This window comes from Athene noctua, chromosome 30 (genome assembly GCF_965140245.1).
Source record: "Athene noctua chromosome 30, bAthNoc1.hap1.1, whole genome shotgun sequence".
Classification (NCBI taxonomy): Eukaryota; Metazoa; Chordata; class Aves; order Strigiformes; family Strigidae; genus Athene; species Athene noctua.
Window position 1 is genome coordinate 2803034 of NC_134066.1, and position 27620 is coordinate 2830653.

Sequence of the window (27620 nt, forward strand, 5' to 3'; positions counted from 1 at the left end):
GGGGGGTCCGGCGGGACGAGCCCCGCGCACGGAAGCGCCAGACACCAGGATTGCCTTGGAGAAGCAGTTTTATTATGAAATCCAGAATGAAATGCAGTGTTTGCCCTGGCACACTACAAAACATTTCAAGCAAATAACCAGCAAAAAAGATCATGAGCCAAATAGAAAATACATCTTACAAAATCTGACATACAAAAAAAAAACCAACAACCAAACGAAAAAAAGAACAAAACCCCCAACGTTATTACATTAAATCAGGAAGGAGCAAGGGAGCTGCGATTCACTCGGCCACCGACACCCCGACGCAGGACGGAGCCCCCGAGGCTTTGAGGTGCCCTGTGGGAGGGGAACGACGTCCGGGTATTGCTGAGGCACCGAGAGCACGCGGACGCAGGCGGACTGCAAACACCAACGGAACAGAAGCGGTTTGAAGACTTCTACATTAAAAAATATATATATTGCTTAGTAAGAATCAGGTCTGCGCCTGTGGAGAGCTGGATTTACACACCCCCCCCCCCCGCTGCGCGCACCTCAAGGGCCCAAGCGGGGACGAGGGACGCGCCGCTCGGGCACGAGGCTGCGGCAGGAATCGGAACCTGGGACGCGGCTCCCGGGGCAGGAGGATCCGGCCACAACACCCGCCCAAACGGGGCAAGCGGGGGGGTCCCTGCTCGGGCCAGGGGCCTGCGGGACGGACAACTCGACGCTCGTGAGGGAAACTGAGCCGGGCAAAGGAGGGACGGACCCGGGGCAGCTCCAGTCCCCCCCCCGGCTCCAGCGCTCCCCACCCGCGCCGCCGCCCCGGGAATTGCCCCTCACAGCTCCCCGAGAACGAAGGTGCCGCCGAATCACCAAAGCAGGGGAAGCGCCCACGACCTGCGGCAGAGCTGCCTTTGGCGTCACTCGGCCAAATTATTTTTTTTTTGTAACTTCCCCCGAAGGGTCACGGGTAAGGCAGAGGGACCCGGGTCCCCGGGCAGCTGCCGAGAGCTCCCACCCTCAAGAGAGGCCCCGGGGCAGCACCGGCGCTCCCGGGGAGGGTCGAGGCTCCTTCAGGGCGTCTGTGAGTTAACGCAGCTCGGGGCTGAGAGCGGACACGGCTCAAAGCGACTCCGCCGGTTTGTTCTTCAAGGAGAGAAAACGTTTCACCGGCCTCGGAGGGAGCGGGGAAGCGCAGCCGCCCCGAGGAGGCGGGATGGGGGAGCGGCGAGAACGGGCTCCGCGCGCAAACGCATCGCGACCTTCTCGCCCTCGCGCCGGGACACGGGCAGGAGCTGAGCTTCGTCCGCACCTCCCGCCCCGGCAGGCCCGGAACCGCCCCGCGCCTCGGCCACCGCGCGCCCCCCTCCCTCCCGGAAAACGTGAGACGATACGAGGGAGAAACCCCTTCCCCGGGGGTCACCCCGCAGCTGCCGGGGGGCGCTGGCCCGGGACAGGACTCGCGTGGCGTCGGGACGAGGCAGCTCCTGGCGCGGCTGCTGCGGGGAGACGGAACCTGGAGCTGAGCCCCGGGGCCCTTTCCCGGGGAGGAGCGGGGCAGCCCCGGGGGTGGACGCGGCGGCGGACGGCGAAGGGAGAGCGCGAGCCGGGCGTCCTGCGGCTGGGAAAGCGCCGCGGCACCTCCGTCCCTCCTCGCAGGCAGCCCCTGCGCCCCCCCGCTGCTCCACCTGCCCGTTGCCTTGCCGGTTCGTGGCACCGGGGCCGGGGGGGGGGGGCAGCGGGACACTCACCGCCCCTCCCCACCCCACGGCCCCTCCGGCACCAGCTGCTGCCAACAACCGGGCCGCCGGCTGCTGGGGATGCACCGAGAACGGTTTCTTCTTTTTGCTCAACTTTTCTTCATTTTTAAATTCCGTGACTTGAAAAAATAAGTAGCACAATCATACAACTACGGGGGATTCCCTGTCTACTCATCGCTAAGAACTAGAGAAACAGTGTGGGAGTGAAAGAGAGTGGGGGAAAGAGAGAGAAAGAGGATGCACGCACTCGAGAGGCACACTGCAAATGGGCTGAAGCTAAAAAGCCCCGGCATCAGACGATCCCAAAGCGTTCTGCTCTTTTCCTCTTCTTTGCCTGCAAAGGGGAATTAGAAGAAAAAAAAAAAAAAAATCAGAACCAAAAAAGAAACCAATGAACAAGTTCTTTAAAATCCCACACACAACCTGATGGAGAATTTATTACAAATCTGGTATCGGTAGCGACGCCAGAGCTCGGTGGCTCCGGCCTCCTCCTCGGGGCACCGACACCAAGTGAGTTCACGGGAGCTGGGAAGTTTTTCTCCCAACGTGGGGACAAAGGGCGCCCCAAAACCCACTGGAAACATCCAGTGCCTGAGATACAGTGCTGCTGGAGTCACCGCGCCGCGCTGGCAACGCGCTACAAAGGGGCTGAGCTGGGAACAATGCCGACTTCAGAGGCCTGGAAACCCTTCCAGGCAGTGGGGAGGTGGGAAATGTAAAAGGGCAAAGGGTTAACACTCTCCTATTCATGGAAAAGGTGAGAGGGACACACTAAAACGCATTAAATATACTATTGCGTCTCTCAGATATGCCTTTAAGCCGATACACGAGGGGCGTATAAATCTTAATTTTTAGCAGGATAAATAGCCCGGGGGCAACAGAAGCCCTAATCAAGAATCTCCAGGGGAAAGGTGCATTTGAGTGCACACAATACCAGTAAAAAGACCTTTTTGTTCCAGGCACAATCTCCGAGTGACCTAACGGAAAAGCATGGAATCCCTCGGCCAGGCGCCCCCTCCGCGCGGGCCGGAGGGGCTCATTCTCCCAGGCTCGGCTGGGAACGCCGCTCCCCGCTTCACGCGGGGCAGCGTCTCTGCAGCAAACCCGAAAACAAAACGCACGCACACGCAGGAGAAAGAAAAAAAAAACAAAAACAAAAACAACAAAAAAATCCCCCAAACCCCACCTGAATTGTTGAGATTGCTCTTAGGAACCAAACAAAACCCACTCCGCGTCTGGCGAGCCCAGGAGCCGTCTGGTTAAGCGGTTTCCAAGACCCAACCCTCGCCCTGCCACAACCTTTGCCACTGGATTGTTAAGGGGGGAGCCCCCAGCCCCGAGGGGTCCCTTTGTCCCCAGGATTGGGGTCCCCGAGTCCGGCTGAGCCGTGCCGGGGCCCCATTTCCGTGGCACCATCGGCCTCACCGCCGAGCCGAGGGCGGGAGCTACCGCGCCGGGGTTCGGCCCGCGCGGAGCCTCGGAACGATCTGAAGTAGGAGAAAGGGGAAAACGTACCTAAAAGAGCACAGAAGTGCCCTGAGGAGGTTACAAATTTAAAAGATGGGCCAAAAGCAGAGAGGACAGAACAAAGCACGGAGGAGAGAAGCTGGAAACAGGGTCAGCATCTCGATCCTCATTACCCGGGGGTCTCGGGGGGGTTTACTGATGAAGACCTACAATAGCATCCGAGGGGAAGCCGCCGGGGAGTTGCAGAGCACGAGGAGCGGAGAGTCAGCTCGGAGCGAGGGGAGGGGGAACCAGGGTGGGAGAAACTGGAGTAGAGCAGCTGTGCCCCCCCGGCGCTTCTGGAAGGATCCGTGCCGTCCCGCACGAGGAGAAGCCGGACGCCGACACGTGCTGGCACGCTCCCGCGCCTGGGCAGGCTCCCGGGAGGCAGATTTCCCGCAGGAACCCGGGGAAAAACCCCGACAGATCGGCCGGCGGGAGCCCAACGCTGGCTGCCGAGGCCAAGAGGCCACGGGAGAGCCCCCCCCCAGCTCGGGGTCGGCCCCCCGGCGGCGCGGGGGGGCTGGGGCGCGCAGGCGGGACCGTCACCGCTCCCCGCGGCGGTTCCCCGTCCCCTCAGGAGGTTTTACCTCTGTGTCCTCTGTCGCTCCAGCCCCGGCCGAACTCGTTACGATGCCAAACCGCTCCTTTCTCTTCTTCAGTTTCTCGTCTTCTTCGCTCTGGCACAAAGAAGGACGAAGATTTATTTTGCTGGCGAGGCCCCAGGGTACTCGTTTAACGCTAAATCACGTTCCTCCTACCCCCAGGCCCCCCCGCAGGCGGCACCGGGGCACCTGCGAGGAGCTGGAGCGAGGCGGCGGGGACGCCGGGCGCGGAGCCGCTCCCCTCGGCCGCGGCAGCTCCCGGGAGTGCGTCGGGCAGCGACGGCGGCTCAGGGCAGCGTCCCCCTCCCGGCCCGCAGCACGACCTCCCCAAAGAGAGCCACAGCCCCCCCTCCCCGTCCTTACGGCGCCGTCTCTTCGCTCCGAGCTCAATCCTGAGCCTGGCGGAGGGCGGAAGGACGGGACGGCGCTCGTCACGGCGGCTGCGCCGGGGCGCGTGCGAAGGAAACGGCCTCGGCAGCCAGAACCCCCCCTTTGTCTGGACGGGGCCTAGGAAGGGTCTGGGGGCGCGTTTCCAGCGGTCGCAGGGACCTTCGCGATGCCCCTGGGGACGGGGCGGTCCCGACGGACACCCCCACGCTCCGGGGGCTGCGCCGCTTCTCTCGGAAACGTTCTCGGTCGGAGGCGGAGGCTCGGCGCTCGCCCTCTCTTCCCGAGTCTCATTTCATTTATTTCCAGCCCGAGCGAGCAAATCTCCGCTGACATTCCCCAGAGCCTTCCGATCCCGGCTCCTCGAGCTCCTCCAGAAATCCCGGGGGCCGTTTTACCTCCACCGCCATCGCCCGCGCCGATGTCCCGACCGCTGGTAACGGCCAAACCCACCAGCGCTCCTAAAAGCCTCCACGCACCCGTTTTTTTTTGCGGATTTACTCCCACCTCTGGCCGTTCCGTGCCTCTTTCAGGCCATTTCTGCCGTTAGGGCTGCCCGGTCCCTTTGCCAGGCTCCCACACCGCTGCCCCCCCCCAACGTTAAGGGCATCTCAGAGCTCTCACCACCCCATAGCCCCCTCCAGCAGCTCTCACGGGCAGTGGGGTCCCCGCCTTGGGGGACCGGAGGTGCCAGCGCCTGCAGCTCGGAGCAAGGGGCAGCGGGCGGGAGGAGAACAAGGGACCGTCCCCAAGAAAACCCACCCCAAGTGCCAGCGCTCCACCCGGATCAACTGGAATTATCGGGCCAAGCAGCGCCAGCGAGCTGGACACCGATCCGGCTGAGCTCGAGGTCACAAACCGAGGCGGCAGCAGGTGGAGGCGGGCGGCAGCGGCACCGGTGGCGAGCGGAGGGGCCTCCCCGCCGTGTCGGACCTTGCAGAGGCGCCCGCGGCGCCGCCGTGACTCCTGGCGCGGCAACGGGGCCCGGCCGGGCGCTGGAACCCGCAGCCGGGATCTGGAAACGGCCCCGTCAGAGGCCGCCGCCGCCCGCACCCACCCGCTCTGTCCTGCCCGTCCCGTCGGACGGTGAAGCCACGAGCAAAGATAACCCCCCCCCAGCCCCGTCCCGCGGCGAGAGCCCCCTCCCGCCCCAGCACGGGATTATTGCAGCTTTCGGGAAGAGGCAACGTCCCAGAAGAGCGGCGAAACTTGAGGGTTGTGAACAAAGGAGGCCGGAGGGATCCTCGTCACGGGGAAGGGAAAGTCGCTCGCTGGAGCAGCGCGACGGGGGCGCAAACCCCGGGCACACAAAGAAAATCCAACCTGTGCCTCAGCGACATGAAACCGGCCCCTACGACCCACCGGCGCTGCCCCGTGGTTTAAATCCCCGGAGCGGGAGGATCCCCGGGGCCGCTTTCAAGGAGAAAAGCGCTGTGTCTTTAATAAAAGGACACGGGAGGCTCCTCGGGACCGCGGCGAGCTGTAGGTTTTTATTTATTTTTTCGGTGAGCTGCCCCCACGCCTCCCGCCCCCGCCAGTGCCCTGCAGGGAAAGCACAGAACCGTCCTCCTAAATCAACACGGTCCTAATGATCTCGCTCACTTGACCCCCTAGCACGCCGGTGTCAGATGCAAACACGCGTACAATAAACTTCACTCCATCTTGAGCTTCTCGCTGACAGGTTTTGATTCATGGGGTGCTGAAACCCATCTGAGGAAAATTACCTCTATCAAAACGCTGCTATCTCTGCATCTATCAACCCCGGGTAGTGCCCCGGGGCCGTGCTCCGGCGTGCAAATGGGTGCGCCAGGCTCTGCGGGGAAAGCTGACCTTTCTGGCAGGATGTCAGATTTATTTTCTAACCTTACTATTTCTAGGCTTGTTCCCTTTGCACTCGCGCCACGACAGTTATTTTGTAGTTTGTCTAAAAAAGGGGGGTGAGGGAGAAGAAGAAGGAGGGAGAAAAAAAAAAAAAAAAAAGAGCTTTTAGAAGGACTCGGAGCCCTGAAGCGAAAGTCTCTCCTGCGGTCTGGGGACAAGGGAGCGCTCACGCCATGTGCCACGCGCCAGCCCCAAGCTTTGATTTCGACCCCTAAATCTGATCAGGGCACGGGCCCAGCTCCGCACGGGGCTCCCGGCAGCCCCCCCGCGGGAATCTGCCCCGGGATCCTCTCCGTGCCAGGTCCGGGTCCCTCCTCGCCCGAACGAAGCCCCTCGGCCGCCGGGGGCTGACGCTGCCCCGCCCCGGGCAGGATCCGGCCCTTCTGTCCCCAAGGCTGATGTCACCTCTCCAGGCAGGGAAGGACACGAGGGGGCTCGTCCCTCCACGGCGTTCCGAGCGGCCCCACGCAGCACCCAGAGGGACCTCGGGCTTCCAGCAATCTTTTTTTTTTTTTTCCTTTGAAGCAAGTGATCCGAGCGGGGAAGCGCCGGGGAAGGGCAGCGGGGGCCGCGCCGCTCCGGAGCGGAATCGTCAGCACCGACCAAATCCAGGCTGAACCACTCGCGCTCCGGCTCCTATCGCTTATTCCCAAAAGGGAGAAGGAGCCAGTAAAAACGGAACCGTTCCCTCCCTCCCGGGAGAAGGCTACAGCTGGTGCTGGAAGAGTTAACGCCAAAAGGCACGAACTGGTGGTGCGGAGCCCTGGCAGTGGCCAGGGGAGCCCTGACAGTGGCCAGGGGAGCCCTGGCAGTGGCCGGGGGAGCCCTGACAGTGGCCAGGGGAGCCGGGCTGGAGCACCCACTCCCTGCGCAGACCTGGCAGCCACTTGTCCCCACCTTGGCTGCGATTCTGGTGGCAGTGGCACGAGGAGCAGCGGCTGCAGCGCTGGGCTGTGACGGGCTGGTTAACGGGCTGGTTAACAGGCTGGTTAACCCCCCGCAGGGCCCCAGCTCTGACCCAGGGGAAAGCCCAGCGCCGGCCTCGCTCCTCAAGGGCGGGCGAGAGCCCGTCCCGGAGCACCGAAAAGCATCTCCCTGCCCTCGGCGCCCGGCACCCACGAGCTCCCAGTAAGCGATTCCTCTGATTCCTCCCGCGCGTCCCTGAGCCCAGCCCGAGCGAGCTGCCGGCCAGCCCCTGCCCCGGCTCAGGCAGCTCCCCCCGGGCAGGGGAACCACTCGCCCCCTTCGCCCGCTCTGGATTTTCAGAAGCCCCCTCGCTGTGAAATCGCTGCCCCCGAGGCCAAGTTTCACGCTGCGGGGGCAGAGAGCGCCGCTTTCTCCGCAGATTAAAGCATCCCCGGGAGGAAACCGCTCCGGGTTTGCAGATGAAGGCCCGAGTAGCCTCATCACAAATGCGGGGACGGACACGAGGCTCCGTAAGCGCATCCTCGGCCTTTTCCTTCGGGGGGACGGGTGGGCCCGTGCCCACATGTGTGTCCAAAGCCCGGCCCTTCTGGTCACTCTCCGGTACCTCGGCGCAGCATGACGGATGGCAGGATGAAAAGCAGAGCCCCGAGGCTTTCAGGCGATGGTAGATTAATGATGACATGGCCTTGACCTCCAAAAGGTAAAGGTTATGAAACACTCAAGGGTAACTGGGCTTCCAATTTCATACCCGGAGGGTGAATGACAGCAACCGATGGTTTTATTCTCCGAAACACTCCAATCCTGGGACGCACAGCTGTCACCCACCACCTTTTTGAAATTCATCTCAACATATTTATTCCTCCCGTTTCTCTCCCCGAGCGCTGCCAAGTCCTTCTGGAGTCGAAGCTCCCTCACTCCGGCGAGCGTTCGGCAGGGGACGGGAAGCGAGAGGGAAGCCCGGGGTTTATACTGAAATATTCCACGTGCGCTTTACGCCCCCCTTCCCATCTCCACCCCCTTCCCACCCACAACTCTGCGTTCCAGGCAGGAGCCGGCCGCAGCCTTCCACCAGCGCGAGGGCTCCGCTGCGATGAGAGACACGCGGCAGGAGCGGGCGCGAAGGTCCCTGTCACAGTCCCGGACACAACCCGGGTGCTGGACGGACCCTCCGTTCTGCTGCGGCGGAGGAGCGACTCCTGAGCGGCGCAGCTCCCCCAGAACGACACCACGTAGGCGGATCCAAGGGCCCCGATGCATTTGCGAAGCATTAAACAGCCTTAACTCCGCGGAAAGGAGACACCAAACCCCCCAGTGCCAGGAGCTCAACCGGGGGCTTCAGAGAAACGTCCCCTTCGCCAGCTCACAGCGGCGACATCCGCGGAGCCCGGCCCGCACCCCCCGGGAGCTGCGGTACCAATTAGTCCACAAAGTCACCCGAAGTTGGAGCAAAGTTTGATCTTCTGGCTTAATTCACCTGTGAAAACCAGCTGTAAGCACCTGGGACGAGCCTGGCGCAGGAACAGCCCGAGCTGCAGGTCCCTGAAGGTCTTTATTTAGCAAAGGAGATGGGAAGGATCAAGGGCACGAGCTGTTTAAAACCCCGGAGAGGTCCCGGCCGACTCGTTCCCGCTAAGGAAGCCCTGAGCGACGCGGGAGCAGCGACCGGCTGCTTCCCTGGACGAACTCACCTTCTCCGCAATGGTTTTCTACACAAGCTAAAGGAAACGGGCGACCGCAAGCGTGCTCCTCGTCCCTCCTTCCCACAAACGTCTTGGGAAACAGGTCAGGAAGGCAAAACAACCACCCAACTGCTTTTCTGCGTGAGCCGCGACAGGCGGCAGGTCTGAGGGGGCTGTGTCCAGTCCCCTCAGACTTTCACAGCCAGAAGTTTTACGCTCGTCCCAAGCGGGGATCAGCAGGGGAGGCAGAGCAGAAAGTCGCAGCCGTGTGCCAAGGGTGCGCCCGCACCTCTCCCAGCGCCCAGCTGGAGAGAACTCCTCCATCCTGACGTGGGGACGAGGCCAAGGCGCCGGGAGCGCCGCAGGGCCGCGGGACGGAGACGCTTCTCAGGTGCACCCCAAGGCAAAAGGCCTCGGAAGGGGCCTTTCATCTCTCCACGCCCACCAGACAGCAAATTAAACATCATTTGGTGCTCACAGGGGGATCCTCCCTCCCAAAGCTGACCGGCCTCGGCCCCGACCCCCGGAGCGTGTTTGGGGATGACACACCTGGCTCTGGAGCCGGCGGCAGCGCCGAAGCCACTTGGCAGAGCAAGAGTTTTCCTCGGCGAGTCCAGCTGTTCTTAAAAAGAGGCAATCGGGCGATGACTAAACACGATTTGAATTGCACGTTAGCCTCAAATTAAAAAAAAACAAAAACAACACAACAACCACACATCCCTTCTATTCAAACCCAACAAGCGCAAAAACGGCAACACACCCCGGCGAGGTTTAACCCTTCCCAGGCAAGCGGCGCCCGCGCCGAGCCCCCCACGCGCTGCTGCCGCCGAAGGGAACGACGTCCCGGCCGGAGGAGGTGAAGCCGCAGCCAGTCTGCAGAATGAGAGACCTCCGGGTGCCAACGCGCCCGCGGGGACCGCCCGGGCGGCACCAAAGCCGCTCCCCGGAGCCACGCAGGTTTGTTCCGCGGGGATCCCAGGGAACGCGGCGTAATTCTGACTCGCAGCGGCTTTTCTCTTCGGGTTCTGGGATGGCAGGCGAGCGCCCAGCACCCCCAACCCCAAAGGTGAACGATTTCTCAGCAATAAGTTCCAGCAGCCCCAGCCTGACCCGCCAGCAAAAATACAACCAGGGCAAACTGAGGCAGCCTGCGGGAGCAAGGGGCCGGGCGGAGCAGCCCCCGCCAAGGCGACTGCGCTGCCCCGAGTTTAATTGAGAGACTTCACACCAATCTAGAAACAACTTCCAGCCTGACCGCCACGGCGCCGGGCGGAACTCAGCCCTTCTCCCAGCACTCGGGCCGGCTTTCTCCGAGGAGCAGCAGAGCCAAGGCTGGATGATCGATTCACTCCTAAACCCAACTTTTTTCTCTGCCAAACCGCCTGGAGCCGAGGGCCGGCCTGGACCCTGCGCGTCCCCGCGCCGACGGGCCAACCCTTCCCCCAGGCGACGCCACGTCTGACCTCCAGGCTGGACGCTTGGATTTTCACCCTTTCCCCCCCCACCCCAGAGCATCCTCAGGGATGAGCAGAGCAGCCCCAAGGTAAAATCCCGCGGAGGGAGGCCGTGGTGTAGAGGGTCAAATCCATCAGATTCCGGACAGGGAACCCCACTGCGGCGCTCGCTGCCCTGCCCCAGGCAACGGGAGCCGAGCTCCAGAGAGCTGACGCCCCCCAGCACCCAGAGCCCCCCCTAGCACCCAGAGCCACCTCCAGGCAGGGACAGGCCAGGGAAATCTGAGTGGGGACGCCCGCAGAGCAGCCTAGAGGGGAAACACACGGGCCAGTGACCTTCACCCAACCCAGCCCAGCACCTCTAGAGCCAGGATGGGTGCGGGTGCTCACACCCTCCCCGCGTACAACGCCCTCAGCCCACCCTCGAGCAGGAGAGATGAAACCTGGTAGGTAAAACGCCCAGAAAACCCCTTATGTTGGATCTTTTACGGTCCCTTAATTTGGTTTCTCCAGCATCACTAAAAGCTTGGGATTCTAGCAGAGCTCCAATGGAAGGAGATCTAGCGAAAGAGCTGCTGCTCTGCGAATATTTGACTAAACTAAAGCCTAGAATTGTTCAATCTGCACATTTATTCCTGCAGGACACGTCTCAGCTCCAGGGACGACTCCTCTCCCGGCCAGGCCTCCCCCAGGAATCCCCCCCCACTTGCTTGTATGCCTTTTAAAGAATCCGAATGCCCAGAGCCCAGGAAAAGGTGTATTAGCCACCAAATTACCCGTGGAGTTACGCTGTTCCATCCCAAACGTTATTACAAGACCACGTTTTTCAAGAAGCTTCTTCTGGCCCCGTGGGATGAGCCCGGCTGCCCGAGGGTCCAACCTCCAAAAGCACGTGACACACCCACAGCAAAAACATCCAAAAAACCCCTAAATCCGCGTGTTCTGACCCAGCCACACGCCGGCACAGGATCTTGGGGGGGTCCTGGATCTGCGTTCAGGGGTCTCTAAGCTTCCCCCCGAGCTCAGCGCTCCCCAAACCCCCCGGAAAGCGCAGAGCCGGGGGGGGATCAGCTCTGCCGCCCCGGAGCAGAGCCTTTCATCGCTGAATTTCTAAGACTGGGAAAACATTTTAGGGGCCAAGCTCACGGATCTTTTGCTTTCACAGAGATTTTTCTGACGTTCCCACAAAGCCGTCGGCACCGCGCGCGCGAGGAAGCTCGGAGTCCCCTCCAAAGCCACAGCCCGAGGACGTGGCGCAACGTCACCGCAGAGCCCAGAGCTGCCGGGGGACGTGGAACCGCCGGAGTCTTCCAGGAACGGGAAGAGCTGCTTAAGTTCTCTTAATTAATTAAAAGGCTTCAGTGGAAAGGAGGGATCCTCCGCAGAAGCTCACAGGGTTTAATTCACCCACAGCCGTTCCTCGCGGCACACGCACCCCTCCATGCGTGTCACCGGGGGGGGGTTTGGGGCTGTTTTTACTTTTGTCCTCCGCGGTGAAGAGGGGTTAAGGGGAAAACTGACTTTGCTGCTCGGGTTGAGGCTGTGGAAGGCCGGAGCGAGAGCCGGCGCTGCCATTCTCCTCCAAATTCCTGCAGCCAAGTGGTTCAAGAGCCCCTGAATGGGACATAATGACATCATTGATTGAATCATAATAGAGGGGGAAAGGGGGGGTGGGGAAAAGATGTATTTGTGTTACAGACAAAAGCGAAGTTCTGTTTCACAGCGGGGACCAATGAAGAACCAGATGACTGGGCAGAGGGAGGTCAGAGAGTCCCCCCAGCGCTGTCCCCCCCCCCGGGAGCGAGCCCTGCGCCACTCCCCGAAGGTTTGCCGGGATCAATGCGCGAGCAGGAGCGGCCCTGACCCCGCGCGCTGCTCTCGGCATTTATTTTTAAAATGACATGGGGCGGGGGGGGTAAGTGCGTGCGATGGGCTGGGGCGGTGGGGGGAGCTTCCAGGGGTAACGGTAAACACGGAACCGCTGCCGGGGCGCAGCCCCGAGCCCCTTCTCCTGCGGCGGTTTCACAACGGCTTCTCGTCCTTTGCCACGGGACGGCGGTGGAGCCGTGACGGGGGGTTTGGGGGAGCCGAGCCCCGGCGGTGCTGCGCCGGTGACGCCCAGCAGAAGCCTCCCCGGGCCCTTCTGGGGGGCAGCTGGACGCCCAGCCGATATTTCTACTGGGAACAAAGTTCTGGGTCTCCTCAACGGGTGTTTTTTCATCCCACGTAGGCAAAGGCTGGAGACAACCCTCAGTAAGCAAACGGTAACACAAGCCGCAGGCTCATCAGCCGCAGAAGGGCCCAAGAAGTTCTCACGTGCCCGAGCCCAGGAGCTCCCAGTGCCACGAGAAGGACGGTGACGCCGCGTACGGATCCCACCACCGACCCCGGGGTGGCAGAGCCGAGGGCCGGCCCTGGGCGGGCACAGGGGCCCCTGGGGGCTCCTTCAGCTCCCCCTTCCCAATCCCTGCAGCCCCAAACCTTCCCACAGCCAGGTCGCTCCAGCCCTGAACTCCCCCAGCACCAGAACCGCGGCCGCTCACGCGCCGAGCGGAGCAGAGGGCGGCTCCACCTTCGCCCGACGTGGACCTTATTCACGGGGAAGCCAGAACTAAACCCTCGCAAAGCCCCGGGTAAAGCGCAAAGGCAGAAAGTCCGGAACTGAAAATTCAGGAAAGCGGATAAGGAGCAAAATCCCCAGCGGAGCACGAGCAAGAGGGACGGGGGGGGTCTGCCCAAAGAGGGTTCACGAGGGGAGCCTGGTCGCGGTGACAGCACGGAGAAAACCCCACCTGGAGACCGGGGGGGCAGGTCTGACCCCCAGCGCTGTCACGCGGCGCCTGCGCCCGCCGGGACGGGGGCGAAGCCGGTGCCAAGATTTACAAGAGTGTGGGCAGCTGAGGCAGCAGGAGAGAGGGAAATTATTTTGGATCTGCCGGAGAGGAAATGCCAGAGGGGAGGAAATCGCAGCAGCTGAGAGCACAGGTGACGGAGGGTCACAGCACCGGGACGCCGGCTCGGCCTCGCGGCCCCTCGGGCACAGCGACTCGCCCGCAGCTGCACACCTGAACTTGAACCCTTCTGGCACAACGGGAAGGTACCGGCGTCCCGCCGAGGCACGGGGACAGGCTGCCCGGGAGCGCCGCGCTTGCCCTCCTGCGCCGTTACGTGCCTGCGGGCCCACGGGCAACGCAGAGGGCCACGGAGGGAGGGACCTCGAGGGTGTTTCACGCTGTTAGGGTCTGCCTTGTCCAGAGCAGGCCACAACCCCTCCGAGGGCGGCTCAATCCAATACTTGTGTCTCAAATTCATCTGCGCTCCCTCCCGGGAATCCGCCCGCTCGGGGCGCTGCAGGCCCCGGGACACACTCGGCCTCGGGCTCCTCGGGCTGCAGCGAGGCTTCTGCTTCCAGCAGCAAACCCAGATTCCTTCCCCCTGCCCTCAGTTACACGCCAGAGAAGAGGCTGGTTAGACAAAACCCTGTTATTTGCCTTCTAGGAAACACAAAACCAGAATTCCCTTGCACAACCCTGTCGTGTGCCAGCTGGGTCACCGGGGATCGGGACTGGCAACCCCAAATCCTCTTCCCAGAGGAGGCTGTTGCGTCGCCCTTGGCCAGAGCCCATCGGGCCAGCGAAAGCCACCACCGTGTCCCTGGGGGAAACTCGCTTTGTCTTAAACGAAAACCACAAAAGGGAGAAAAACTGAGGGCTGTTAAACTTCTACATTCCTCTTGCAACCTCAGGTCTTACTTTCCCCAGGGCTGCAGCCCCGGGAGGACCCAGGCTCACCCCCGGGCAGAGCAGTGAGCCCCCCTTTGCCGTGCCTGTGGCTCCAGCAGTGGCCCCATGGCCAGCCCGGCCAGTGGCCCGTCACCAGCCTCCACCAGCCCCCCCACGGCCTTTGTGCTGCTGCCCGGCTTCGCCACAGCCGGGACGAGGGCGGGGAGGGCCCCGTGGGTGCAGGAGTGTTAAAAGCAAGACTCCAACCTCCCCGCGCTCCAAAGGGCGAACACAAACCTCTGGCCCGCGCTGCCCTCGCCCCGGGATGCTGCCAGAGCCCTTCCCCGAGCCACCCGGGAGGGGGCAGGGGCGGCGGAGGCCTCGCTTACAGCACCCTCGTGTGAAAACGCCCGTGACTGCCAGCACTATTCTTCACCTTGTCACTTCCCATTATCTTAAACCAACGGGCCCGCGCTCAGCGGCCCAACGTGGAGACCGGTGACGTCGCTTTGTGGGGCAGCGAGGGCAGGGGCGGCGCGGGCAGGGCCGGCGCACGCCGGGAGCCGCGGCCGCACGCAGCTGGAGCGCGCCCAGAGCCGGCCGCGGGCCCGCGCGGGGCTCCTGGCCCGCAGCCAGCCGAGAAAAACCCCTTCTTCCAGGCTGAGCGCTCGGTTTCCACGAGCCCTCCCAGGGGCTGGACGCTCTCCAGCGCTCACCTGCAAAAGCGTTATGGCGGGAGCGCCCCGAAACTGCTCTTTCTCTCCTCAAGATGAGGTTTATCTTTTGACTGAGGTTTCCCCCTGGGTACGGGCGCTGCGCCCTGTCTGAGGTCAGACCTGCTCAGCGGCAGCGAAGGCACAAAAAGGCACAAAAAGGCACAAAAAGGCACAAAAAGGCACAAAAAGGCACAAAAAGGCACAAAAAGGCACAAAAAGGCACAAAAAGGCACAAAAAGGCACAAAAAGGCACAAAAAGGCACAAAAAGGCACAAAAAGGCACAAAAAGGCACAAAAAGGCACAAAAAGGCACAAAAAGGCACAAAAAGGCACAAAAAGGCACAAAAAGGCACAAAAAGGCACAAAAAGGCACAAAAAGGCACAAAAAGGCACAAAAAGGCACAAAAAGGCACAAAAAGGCACCTTCGAGCCGTCTGCCACGGAGCCGCTCCCGCCCGCCGGCCTCCAGGACGCACAGAACCTCTCCGTGCCGGCCGCGCCGGTTTGCGTCTGGATCCTCCACCTCCGTTTCTGCACCCACCCACAGGATTCCAGCTCCCTTCTTCTGTCTGACCTAGTTTCTACTTTTTGCAGGATTACTGAAAAGTTTCTGTAACAAGTAAAAGCACGAGGAGCGTTTCAAAGCGCTTTGCTTTCATTTTACTCTTTAAACCTATTTTTTAATCTTCTCCCTCTGTACAGCCAGCTGCCTTAGTTACCACTAGTCCAACTCAGAGGGAGATGGAAAATCCTTTAAAAATTACCTAAAGCAGCTTTTTTAAAGACCTGAAACCATTAAGATTTAAAAGCACAACGTCACGGGAATTTCAGGGCGCGGGGAAAGCCCGAGCGCAGCAGCGGGGCAGAAGCGCTCGCGTCTGTCACAGGGTCTGTCACGACGTCCCCGCTCCCCCCCGCCCGCTGTCCTGCCCCTCCACGTGCCACCGCGACGCTGCTCCGAGGGAGAAAAACTCTGAGGTGGCACCGAGCGCTTTCCAAACCCACTCCGAGAGCGGAGCCTGCGCAGCGGCCCCGGAGCGGCGACGTGCCGACCACAGGCAGCTGAGCCGCCAACTGCTCAGGACAAACACAACCCCAGGATGGTGACGACACCTCCCTGGGCCATCTCAGATATATTCTGATCACGGCGCGCTGCGGGAGGGAAAAGAGAAGGTGAGAGAGAAAGAGGAATTAAGATGAAGCACCCGGGAAGAGAAGGGGCTGGGTTGTAACCCAGAGGAGACAGCTCCCCTCCACCCCGCCGCAGCAGGGACCGGGTAGGAAGCGGAGAGGACAGCAACAGAAAGACACAAAGCTGACGACAGCCAGAAAAAGTGAAGTTTGGAAAGAAAATAATATTCAGGGGCACGAGCCCTTTCAAACAATGCGGGAGCCGTCTCTTCAAAGTGACAGAGAGAGGCATTTCTTGACAACAAACCGGGCGCACAAGCCAATCACGCTCCTCAAACACGCAGGCATATGCCACCGCGCACGACACGGCCGTCCCCGGCACCCGCTAGAAACAACCCTCGTCCACGAATCCTTTTTCCTTTCCTCTGCCAACATCTCCCCCCTCCACCACCACCCTTTGCTTCCTTGGTGGTTAATAGCTTCTCATCCGGGGCTGGCAGGGGGTGTTTGGAAAGATTGCAGGCAGAAAAAATTATCCAGGAAAAGGATTCCTCCTCAGCACGTTATTATAAGCTTGCTGGAAGCCAAACAATTAAGCCAATTGTTTTCTCTCTCTCATTTAGCTGTTTTGTACACACACAGACTTTCTGCTGGTCCACTGACCCCTGCTCCCCTCCACCACACGAACGTCACGCAGCCGAGCCGCCAGCTCCGGCCAGCTGAGCTCAGGCGAGCGCAGCTCTGATCCGCTCCGTGTCAAACACGTTCTCATTAACTGGAATTAAACCAGCATTAATCTAGAATCAAGACTGATGGCCGCATTAAAACATTAACCCTTCCGAGCCAGGGGAGCCGGGGCCTCTCGGCGACACCGCAGCGCTCGGGGTGCGAGCCGGGACGCCCGCGGGGCTCCAGCTCTAAAATGGGAGATTTGCAGCCAGGCAAAGGAAACCGAAGTTACTGGAGGGGACGCCGGGTTGGAGCGTCGCGTCCCCCGCCCCGCCGCGCTACAGACACATTGCTTCACCTCTCACCCCACACAGAGACTCCCCCCGGCCCCGAGGAGTCGCGGGGGGGGCGACGGGCCGAGCTCCCGGCGGTGAGGGACGACGCTGGGCGCGCGCAGGGAGATTTGCGGCAAAAATCCTTTGTTTCACCCCCAGAAGGGCTGAGGAGAAACCCCCCCTGCTCGGGGAAAGGCGTCGGGGGGAAGAGGGCTCCGAGCGAGGGCTCCTGACTCGGAGCGACCTCGGAGCAGAGGCGCTTCACCTCCCTGCTCCCAAGCTCCGAACGGCCGAGGGTTAATCAGCTAATTGTTCCTGAGGCAGCCCGAGACCTCCACGTTAGAGAGGAGCTATAAAAGCCAATTATTTTAGTCATCTGTTCGCATCGGGAAAGGTATTTGATAACGTAATACAAAGGTGGCAAGCAGAGCTCTTATGTCATCCCAAGGGCTCTCGCTGTCCATTCGGTGCCAACGCTTTCTCAGCGGGAGACGTACGAGGCTATTTTACAGATAAAGAGCAAACCACCCCCTCGGAGAAACGCTTCTGAGTCCCAGTCCCGGCCCCGGCAGCTCCCAGAGCCCGCGCGGAGAACCCGGAGCTCAACACCCTCCCCCGGGGAGCGGCACCGGGAGCAGCTGCGGGAGAAAGGGAACACAGACAAGCGTGGGGGGTTAAGTACAACTAACGGGAGTCAAGGGATGGCAGCTTTAGGTCAGCGAGCGTGTGCTTTAACAGGAGGCCTCGGAGGGGAGAGGCAGTGCTACGGGGAGATAAACGCTTGCTTGATTTATTTTAAAAATTAATTTGATGGCCCCGCGCTGCCTTGAGACAAATGAGCACCTGCCTCTTCTGCTCCGGCACAGCCAAACCTTTCTCTTCGCCCACAACCAGGGTCTCTCTCTCCCTTCAGGCAGAGAGGAAGAGGATTTTAAACTTGAAAGATTCCTACCCCAGAGGGCTAACAGAGGGGGAAGGGGGGTTCAAAGCTACAGATGAGTTCACAGCCACTAGCGCAGCTCTGCATTCGCTCCCCGCTCACAGCGGGTCTGCAATCCCCCTCAGCTACGATTCTCCCCCCCACATCCCCACCCCTCCCCAAACCAATTTGAATAGGAAATGAAGTGTGGCTCCTTGGAGACAATGGTTTATTGTAAAGTTTTTGCTGCGACGCACGGTATAAAAACCTGCCAAGAAACATGTAAACATTCGCAACTGCCAGGCTGCTCCATAATGAAAAGCTATAAAGAGCACCCAGGTGGGAAGCACAATGCTACCAGCTAATTAAAGTAACCAATAATATTCCTCCCAGGAATGCAAGAGTGTGCTCTGCTCAGTGGGAGAAGCCACTTCTAAGCCCATGAACTCGGCTTCCCAGTGGAGCAAACAAAAAAAGAGACGCGGCGCGGCCGGCCTGGGCGCTGGACACCGCTCCCAGAGCTCCCGGGGACACACAAAGCCCGGCCCCGGGCAAGCCGGGGGCTCGAGCCGGCCCCGCCACTGAGCCCGGAGCTCGGGCGAGTCGCTGTCCCCAGGGTCGGTCTCCGTCGGGACGACGGGGAGCTCGTGAGGACGCAGCGAGCCGCGGGCACTGGCCAGGACTCGGCCCTCGCGCTGCGGTGGGTGCAGGCTTTTGCCGGGGCGGGGGCCACGGGAGCCCGCTCCCTCCATAAGCCCGGCTTCATTAAGCTGCAGCCACACAATCCTACCCAGGGAAGGCCACGGCCATAAACACTGACAAGGCATATATTCCTCCTGAAAAATGGGAGCTCCTAGTGACAGGGTTAATGATGTTTGAGCAGCCTCTCACCCTGAGCTCCACATATCCCGGCTTTAATGCACTGGCCTCCTTCCCCCACCCCCAAAGGGACAGGAGAGGGAAGGGGGGGGAACAGCGACCTCCAATGCCAGATATTTTCTACATCAGTGAATTCCCAGGGCCGGTGGAATAAAGCAGAACACTCGTACGTGGAGAAACATGCAGCGGAAAAGGTCAAATCCATCCCCCCGAGGAGGAGAGGGGCTTATTTCACAGGGATGGAGAGAAGATGAACCTCCCCTGGCTCTTACCCTTTTCCGCAGCGAGAGGAGAGGTCTCCATGCCAACACCATCCAGCTGCTAGAGCTGGACGATTCTTTTTCCCTCACCGCTATTTCTGAACAGTGCTGCAGCACGAGGCTCGTTACAGCCCAGAAGAGGAAAAGGCTATTTTTGTTTGGGAAGCACACAGGATGTTGTATTAATCTCCGAGTATATATTTATCCTTTCTTCTGTTTTCCCCGAACACACTGAATTCATCTTCTCCCCCGTTTGCTACCAAACACATTTGGGCAGGGGATGATCGCACCCCTCCCCGGCAGACGTTTGCCTCCACGCACACCCCGTGGCCCCCCCCAGCACCGTTCCAGCCCCACCGACAGCCCCGCAGGCAGCGCGAGGGCTGAGCTAAACCTCTTCCTAGCTACGAGGACGAGGAGGGGTCGCGCTCAGAAGCTCCCCTGTATTTCTCTCTTGGAAAAAATAAACAGCTTTAAGACCAAATCCGTCCCCCTACAAAGCTCATCTCATTTGTACTTCAAAGGGTTATTTCCTACCAGGGAGCTCTGGATGCCTTCTCTTCAGAGAGCTCATTACAGACTTGGCTCCCACCGCCCCAGAAACGGGCACTTGCACAGCGCGAGTCAAACGCCGGGAAGGCAACGGCCCGCGCCGGCCCGCCGAAGGGCGGCTCTTCCCAGGCGAAGATTCGGGGAACAATCTGAAAATTCCACACCCCTACGAGCCGTAACGCGCCCTCAGCCATGCCCGGAGTCACCCCCGCAAGAACAACCGGGAGGGGGGCAGGAAGGAAGCGGCGCTGACGGGGCTCCCCGGGGGCCGGCGCTCAGGACGAGACGTAAAACCTCCGGCAGCACGAAGGCTCCGAGCGGCCACGGCGCCACGAGCCGGGGCACCGGCTCATCTGGAGGGGCAAAGTGTCCTGGAGGCCAAGGCACCTTACCTTCTTGGAGAGCGAGGAGACATTCAACCCAAATCTTTGAGCCCTTTCCTTTAATTTATCCATGTTTACCTACAAAGACATAGGAAACAATTTACATTTTTTTTGACATTCAAGTGGCAGGGACAGCGGGAAGGGACAGCTCCTCCCGGACTCGGGCACAGCGACCGGCAGCTCTGCCAGCACCGAGGCCGCGGGGCAGGACCGGGCTCCCAAACGAAGCTGCCAGGATCTGCCCGTCCGTCCCTTCGCCTCCGCAAACCAAAGGACAAACAGACCCCCCAGCGCCGCTCCCCCTCCCAAGGGAGCGGCCGTGTCCGACGGTTCCTGGGAGCTGCCTGGACCTGGGACCGCTCGGCTCAACACGAACAGGAACGGAACGCCCTCCTGGGCAAACCCGCCAGCACCCCTAAGCATTCTCCCTGCTCCCCGCCTGCCGCCGGTTCACAAAGCGCCGCTGCACCCTCACCCTTCCGAAACCTGCGCGACACCCAGGCAGGGCCCGTCCGAGCAGCCTCCGACGCAGCACCCAGCCCGTCGGACCCCCGGAACTCTACGCCCCGGTGACAGGCCTCGTCCTGGCTCAGCTCTGTCCCGCTCGTCCCCCGCTGCCCGGTGAGCAGAGCCCCGCGCCCTGCACGGCCCCCGACCTGGAAACGGGACAGGCGACGCAGCCTCGGCCAGGAAAACCCAAACAACTTCCTACGGGTCATTCACCATTTCCATTCTGGAATTCCGATTCCATTCCGTTTCCACCCAAACAACAGAGTGCAAGTCAGGCATGTGCAAAAACCCCAGACACCATCTTTGTTCCTTTCAGAGTTTCACTGAAATCAGCTCATCTGAGAAAACCGTCCCAGGGGCGGCCGCGGGGAGCGAACCCGGCGAGTTCAGCGACACCCGGGGGGGCCGCGACAGAAACTCGCCCCACGGACGCGGCTCCGGCCCGTGCCCACAGTTCCCCCCTACGGACAGGAACCCCTTCCTACAAATCGCAACCCGCGGGCCAGGCCCGGCCAGCAGCCACTCGAGAACAAGAAGCGTTTCTTACCGTGGGTTTGCTGTCTGCAGAGAGGCCTGAAAGGAGGAGGCAAGAAAAAAAAAACAAAACACCCCGTTAGAGTCGGAGCATCGGGAGCAGCATCTTTTCCAGCACAGCGAAGTTGCGGCGCTGCCCATCGGGGACTGGGGAACTGCTCTCCTGTCCCTCCCAGCTGCCACCCCGCTCGCTACACAACCAGCCTCCCAATTGCTTTTTCGCCTTCAAATCACCTTCTCCCCCCCCAAAACTGCTGCCGTCCCCCCTCGCTCAGGCAGCCGAAGCGGCGCTTTGGGAAGCCAAAGGCTGCCGGGCACGGCGCTCGAGGTGCCACAGGAACGCCCGGCCGGTGCCTTCCCCCTGGGCTCAGAAAAACGGGAGTTCGGACACTTCTCCCAGCACCTCAGGGAACACCCCGTGTCCTTTTCCTCCCAATTCCCGCTCGCAGCTCCTGGGTGTGGCCGGGAAAAGGGACAGAAGCAAAACCAAAGGTGGCCCCACCGGTAATTTTTTTTCCCCGGGAATAATTAAATATTTGCAGTAAGGTCACTCCATGGATTGGTTGGGTTTCACCTCCTCACCTTTAGTCGAAACTGTGGCCAAACCAAACCTGCCAAAGGTAAACAGAGCTCAGTCAGAAACTCGGCGAAGATGAGGTCGGCCAGAACCTGGCGCGTCAAGTCTCAGGTGTGAACTTTTCCTCCAAATATTTTTCACCTGAGAAAACTGGTTTGGGGGCAGGACGCGCTGGCAGAGGCTGTCAGCGGCCACCGCAATCGCTGCAGCAGCTCCTGACCCGCTCTGCGGGCGGCAGAAAGCCCCTCAGGGCACCAGGGTTCACCGTCTTCCCCTTCATCGCCCCGTCGGTCCAGAGTCACCGTGCCCGACGCGTCCCCGGTATTTCAGCCCAAGGAAGAAGCAGAGCCAGCACCGAGCGCCCCCCGTCAGGCGCCCGCACCCCCCCGGCCAACGCGCGGCACCAGCTCCTGGTTCCGACCCCTCGCCCGGGCAAGGGAGGGAGGAGGCTCCGAGCGGGCACTCACCGGGCTGCCCGTGCTGCCTTCTTGCTCTCCAGGCTGACGGGCACGTTGAAGCGCTCAGCCCTCTTCTGCATCCGCTGGAGGAGGGAGAGAAAGGAGCCAGCTGAGGAAGAGCGGCGGGTTGGAGGGTACAGGAAGGAGGTGCTGTGGATGGAGAGGCACGCGGACGCAGCAGGCGGGGAGACAACGCTCCGACGGCCCCGTCACACCAGCACCACGGGCTGGTAAGGGGAACAAACCCCCCCCCACACCCCCTGTGCCACCCCGCAGCCTCCGGGACCGACGCTGACCACAAGCGCTCGCACGATCCCATATGCACAGGCCTAATTAAAAAAAAAAAAACTTATTTAAAAAAAAAAAAGCGATGCCACCGCTCAGGGAGCGGGAGAGGGGACGTGCCGGAGGAGAAGGGGACCGGCGGGCAGCTGGCGGAGCCGGGCGGCTCTCTGAAGGGGCCACGAGGTGCCAGCATGGGCCCAGGCCGCAGCCGCGCCCGGGGAAGCCCCTTGGGCCGGGGACAGGAGCCACGCTCCTGGCAGGGACTACAAAGGCAGCGGCCCCGGTGGCCCTCCCGGAGGCAGGAAGCCCGCGGTAGGCACAACCGCCTGCGGATGATTTGCAAGAAGCAGCAAACAAGATCTCCTTTTCTTCGCCCCTACGGAAAAGACCAAAGAAATACGCAACGAAAGGGGATGGGGGGTGTGTGTTTTCAGGGAACTCACTGCCACAAGCCTTTTCACAGGAGAGCGACACTATTCACGCCCTTGGCTCGGGCAGAGTTTGCCACCAGCAGCGAAATTCAGCTGCGCAGAAAGGCCTCGGCCCAGAGCCTGGCTCGGAGCACCCACCCCGGGCACGGGGGAGCTCGGAAACGGCGCGAGCACGAGGCTTTGCACCCACGAGTATCAAATCCCCTGAAAAGCTTAAGGGAAATATTTAACATTTTATTATTACACAAGGGCCCAAAAATGTGGTTGGTGCTTTAAAGGTTAGAGAAACAGATATTATTTTAACGGAAACATTTACTTTAGCCAAAAGCACAGTGAGGAGCGTAATAAACATGTGCATCAAAACATAAATGTTTAGAAAAGCTGGGTTAGGAGCCACTCCTAACCGTGTCGGTACCGAGGAGCTTTTACTCAGCTGAGTAGAAACAATAAAGGCAGCAAAACGTGCCACTCGGGTCAAAGCACATTTCCTTATTCTTTCTGACACTTTGAAGAACATCCAAAGGAAACACCTGAAGCAGCGGCTGCTGGAAGGACTCGACTGGAGCCACGCGAAGGCGCCGCGCCCCCAGCACCCCCCGACACGGGCGCTCTGTCACCCTCCCCGGCTCCAGCCATCCCAGCAAACCACTGGATTTCAGCCTGGGCTCTCATCTGAGTGCGTTTCTCCCTTTCCCAGGAATTTGTCTCCTCGCTTTTTGAGCTCATCTCTTATTTCTAGCATCTGCAACAACCCACATTAAGTCTCCAGCGTTCAGTTATGCATCATATGGGAAAATAATCCCCTTTTATCTTCAAAAACCATCTACAACAGTTTTGCTGGGACCCAGCTGACTCACACTCGGCCCAAAAAAAAAAAAAAAGTCATTTTCCTGCCTTTCCTGCGAATAGGTTGGGCAGAATGTGGAGAAAAGCAAAGGGTAACCAAGTTCCCTTCAGGAGCAGCAGCCCCACATCGCGGGGGACGCGGCTCCCGGGGCAGCTCCTCCAGCCCCCGTCAGGGAGCACGTTTCTCCTCATGACGCTCTCCCTGAGGTCATAATCCTCCGCTTGCGCCATCACCCCCGTTGCTGTGGAAATGCTCGTGTCCCAAACAGAAGATTAAAACTCTAAAGTAGTGGTGAACAGCAGGGAGACGAGAATTGTGTTTTCATAGTGATTTCTTTCTTATGGAACACGAGCGAAAAAACTAAGGGGGGGGGGGGGGGGATTAGAGAAGCACAATCAGATTCCTGAAACTCAAAAGTTTTGTAAAGTTTTCCCAGAGGAATCGGCAGCTTCTAAGTGAGTTTGTCTTAAGTAAGCCCAGCAGATGTGGCAAGGCTAAAGGAGATAAAGATGAGCCTTTGCTCAGGTCGGTCCCTCCCCGCCCGATCGCTCTCCAGTGTCCCCTCAAAGCTTTGTCGTGTCTGAAGCCACCGGCCTGGCAGCAGGTCCCGAGGGACAGGGACGTGCTGCAGCCCTGTGAACTCCCTGGTGGAACCTTCCGCCTTTTGTGAGAGAAAAAAACCCACAATTTACCCCCCAGAGTCGTAAGGGAGGCGGCTCAGACGGACCAGCCTTTACCACCCGGAGCGGGGCACGCCGCGGGGCACGGCCCGGGTTGGGGTTCAACGGTGGTTGGCGGCGGAAAGAAACGGCAGCGAGGAGAGAGGCGGTAACGGACACCGGGGACTGTCCCCAGAGATCCCCGTCAGAGGAAACGCGCTGGGGGTCGCTCGGTGATAAAAAAAATCAACGACAAATACAGCAGGTTTACGATGGAAACGCTGACGGTGCCTCAGCGACACATAAAAGACTCTGAACGAGGGGAACAAGGAAACAGACACCTCGGAGGGAGAGGCCGCGGAAGGAACCTTACCTCCATCTGCGATATCTCCGACGTTATTTTCACCACCTTCTTTTCTGTAATCCTGGGGGGGGAAAAGAGAGAAATCAGTCGGATCCGCTCCCGCCAGCGTCCCGGCCGCGGCCCTGTCCCCTCTCCCAGCCACCCGCCGCCAGCCGAACCCAGGGCCTGTCTTCAAAACGAGAGCAGCCGCCAGCCAGCGCCCCCCTGCGAGGGCAAGTTTAGAGCCTGGTATCGAGGCTGAAGGGAAGATGAAGCCTGTGGGGTTTAGAACCCAGGGTATGGGGCAGGAGGACCCAGCCAAGGCGCGGCCGCGCCAGCGCCCTCAGCGCTCCCAAACTCCTCGGGCGAGGGAGGGAAGGGAGCTGGAAGAGGCACGAGGACCGGCCCCGCTCTCGCCCGATTCCCACCACGGAGGCGGGGAAGGACCAACTGCCTCCGAGGCAGGAGCAACGCTGGGCAGCCCCAGGGGGACACACAGGCCTGCGCCCCCAGGAGCACCCCCCTGCCCACCGCAAGGCTCCCGGCAGCCCAAAGCCTCGACTGTGAGCCCCGAGGAGCTTTATTCCTTTATGGCCCTCAAAGACAAAGGATTGTTCTGTTCTAGTTCATGGGGCAGCCCCAGGCAGCTGTGCCCAGGTCAGCACCAGCACCCCGAGCCCCGGCTCCATTTCAGACACACACACTTCCCGAACAATGCGCCGCTGGCAACAGCGGGACCGCCAAAAAGGCTGCACGAAAATATAATGGAGTGGGCGTGCTCCAAAGTTTATGCTCCGAAAACAGAGCTCAGGCTCAAGGGGGGAAACAAAAGAGGAAGAGACAACGTTCGGAAGTTCCCAGGCTAAATGAAACAGCATCCTCCTCCTCCAAACAACTCCCATAAAACAGTGGGTCACAGCCAGCCTCATTAAGGTCTCCCATTTAGAAAAACGCGTGGCTTTTGTTCCCAATTCCCGGACAGGTTTCTCATTTTATGCCCTGAAAGGTAGTAATGGTTTAATGGCTCTTTCACAGGAAGCAATTCTGGCTGGGAGCTGGCGCTGGCGGCGGTGCCGGCGCGGCTCGGCGGGCACAGGACGCCCCCTCCTGCCCGCAGGCCACCTCAGGCCCGGTAGCCACAAGCCCGGGGCTTGTCCTTCGAGCCACAGAGGCAGAGACAGAGCGACCGGCCGCTGGACGATCACACAGGGCTGAGGCAAAGGCCACGACCCTGCTCTAACACGAGCCACCGCCTCCCCTCAGCCCAAACTCTGAGACGGGGCCGCAGGAAACTCGCGGCCCCCGCGCCCCGCGGGTCGGCTGGGGGAGGATAGTTACACGTCAGGCGATTTTACAGGAGGCTCTTCCACTTTGACGGGCGGCTCTACCGGCTTCTGCTCTTCCTCCTGCAAGCCAAGGAGTTGGGAGGAGGTCAGGGAAGCGGCACCGCGCCCAGCCGAGCCACAGAGAAACACGACAGCGGGGACCTCGTCGAGGCTTTCGGCTTCTCCCTGGTTTTAAAGGCTCACGCCTGGAATTGGGCCCACGCGTACCCCGAAACGTCTCTGTTACGCGTTTAACGCGGCCCACCGAGGCGAGGCGTGCAGCAAGAAGTGGGATTACGCGCTCACAGCCTCGGTCGGGCAGGGCCTGAACGCCCGCCGTTACGGACGCAGACGCCCGTTCGGCTTCGCTAACCCTTCGCTGGAAGATCTGGGCTGCACCGACCTGAGGGAGAAACCCGGGAGGCTCCCGCCCGCAGCGGGGAGCGTCGGCACCACCCGGGGCTCAGCGTCGGGCGGTAAAACCCACCTCGCTCCTCCCGGGGCATTTCTCGGGGAGCCGGGGAGGAACCTTCCTCACCCTCCCCCTGGCAGCTGGGAGAAGCAGCTTCTGCGGGCGTTTCCAGCACAAAGCGCCTCCCCAGGCTGGGTCCCAGTTCTCCCACTGGGAGAGCCCATGGGCCACCCAGCCCAGCCCGCACCCACCGGGTGGCCTCTTACAGACCCCTGCTCACGGCGCCCCGTGCCCCGGCCACGTCTGACGGTCAGTTCGTGGCAAAAAAAAAAAAACAAAACGAACAAACCAGAGGGTGAGGTTTGAGTCCAGCTGGCCACCGACAGACGGAACAGCCACACGCCGAGACCCTGCCCCACCCACCCGCTCCCCAGGCAACGGCGGGCGTTTGGGGCGAAAACCAGCGGGTTTGGCTCCAAGAGGGAACGACAACGGCGCCTGAAAACAGCCCCAGCCCCGGGCGCCGCCGCGCAGCCGGGAGAAAACATTTACCTCTATTTCTTCGCCCAGGACATCTTCTTCGTTCGCTTCTTCTTCAGCTGGAGGAGAAAAGGACGGAGCGACCGCAGTCGGAAACGACCCCGGCGGATCTCCGGCTTCTCGGGGAAAGCCCCTCCGAGAATTGCCCGGTCCCCCCCGGGGAGGCCTCCGGGCACCGCTCGCCCCCCGCTGGCCCCCCCCGGAGCCCCCCAGCACCCACCGTGCTCCTCCAGGTAGGCCTGGAGCCGGTTGATCAGATCCTGCTTGTTGCCCTTCGCCTCCAGGCCGCGGGCCAGGCACTCCTGCTTCAGCTCGGCCAGCTGCGCGGGGCGGGAAGCGCGCGGGGCGCGGGTTAACGCGCGGAACCGGGAGAGCGGAGACGAGCCCCGGGAACTCGGGGTCGGAGGCGCCTCCTCGCGTCCAACACCCGCCGCGCGCCCGGGCTTCACCCCCCGAACCGGGTCACCCCCCCACCCCGGCCCGCGGGGAACCGCTCCCCGGCCGCGGCCCCGGGGGGAGGCGGGGCCCCGGGCCCCTCCGCGGGGCGGGCGGCGGCGGCGAGGAGGAGGAGGAGGAGGAGGAGGAGGAGGGAGGCGGCTCCCGGGGGCGCTGAGGGGGACGCGGGCCCGAGGGGCGGCCGCGAGGGCCCTACGCGGGGCGGGGGCGCCGCCGGGCCGGGCGCGGCCTCACGGGGCTCCCGGTCACCGGGCGGCGCCGGCCGGGCCGCGGCCTCTCCCCGGCGGGGCCTCGGCTACCGGAGCGCGCGGCCGCGGCGGCTCGGCCGGTACCTTCAGCTTATGGAGCTCCACGGTCTCCGCCGCCATCTTGTCACCCCCACAGCCCGCTACCGGCCCCGCCCCCGCCGGCCGCGCATCGCCCAATCAGCGCCGCGCGTCCTGCACCGGCGCTTTCCGGGCGCTTCCCAACACCGCCGCTCGCGATTGGTCAGTCCTTC

At 61.4% G+C, this 27620-nt stretch overlaps 1 protein-coding gene across 4 annotated transcripts; it reads right to left on the reverse strand.

The window, feature by feature from the left end:
• Positions 1-50: 50 nt before the first annotated feature.
• Positions 51-27588, reverse strand: SARNP (SAP domain containing ribonucleoprotein). Of its 4 annotated transcripts, none has more exons than XR_012635333.1 (12): positions 27454-27588; positions 26886-26985; positions 26678-26724; positions 25727-25794; positions 24419-24470; positions 21833-21906; positions 21371-21399; positions 20802-20827; positions 19754-19822; positions 3836-3925; positions 531-2073; positions 51-437 (listed from the first exon to the last, which is right to left on the reverse strand). XR_012635333.1 is itself a non-coding variant. In XM_074929568.1 (12 exons), the coding sequence occupies exons 1-11, from the start codon at positions 27487-27489 to the stop codon at positions 2032-2034; spliced, it is 633 nt and encodes a 210-aa protein (XP_074785669.1). In that variant the 5' UTR covers positions 27490-27588; the 3' UTR covers positions 51-437; positions 1987-2031. The 4 variants fall into 4 exon arrangements, 3 of the variants coding, with proteins under 3 accessions (XP_074785669.1, XP_074785667.1, XP_074785670.1); XM_074929568.1 differs by having other exon boundaries at positions 1987-2073; XM_074929566.1 differs by having other exon boundaries at positions 51-2073.
• Between the last annotated feature and the right edge of the window lie 32 nt (positions 27589-27620).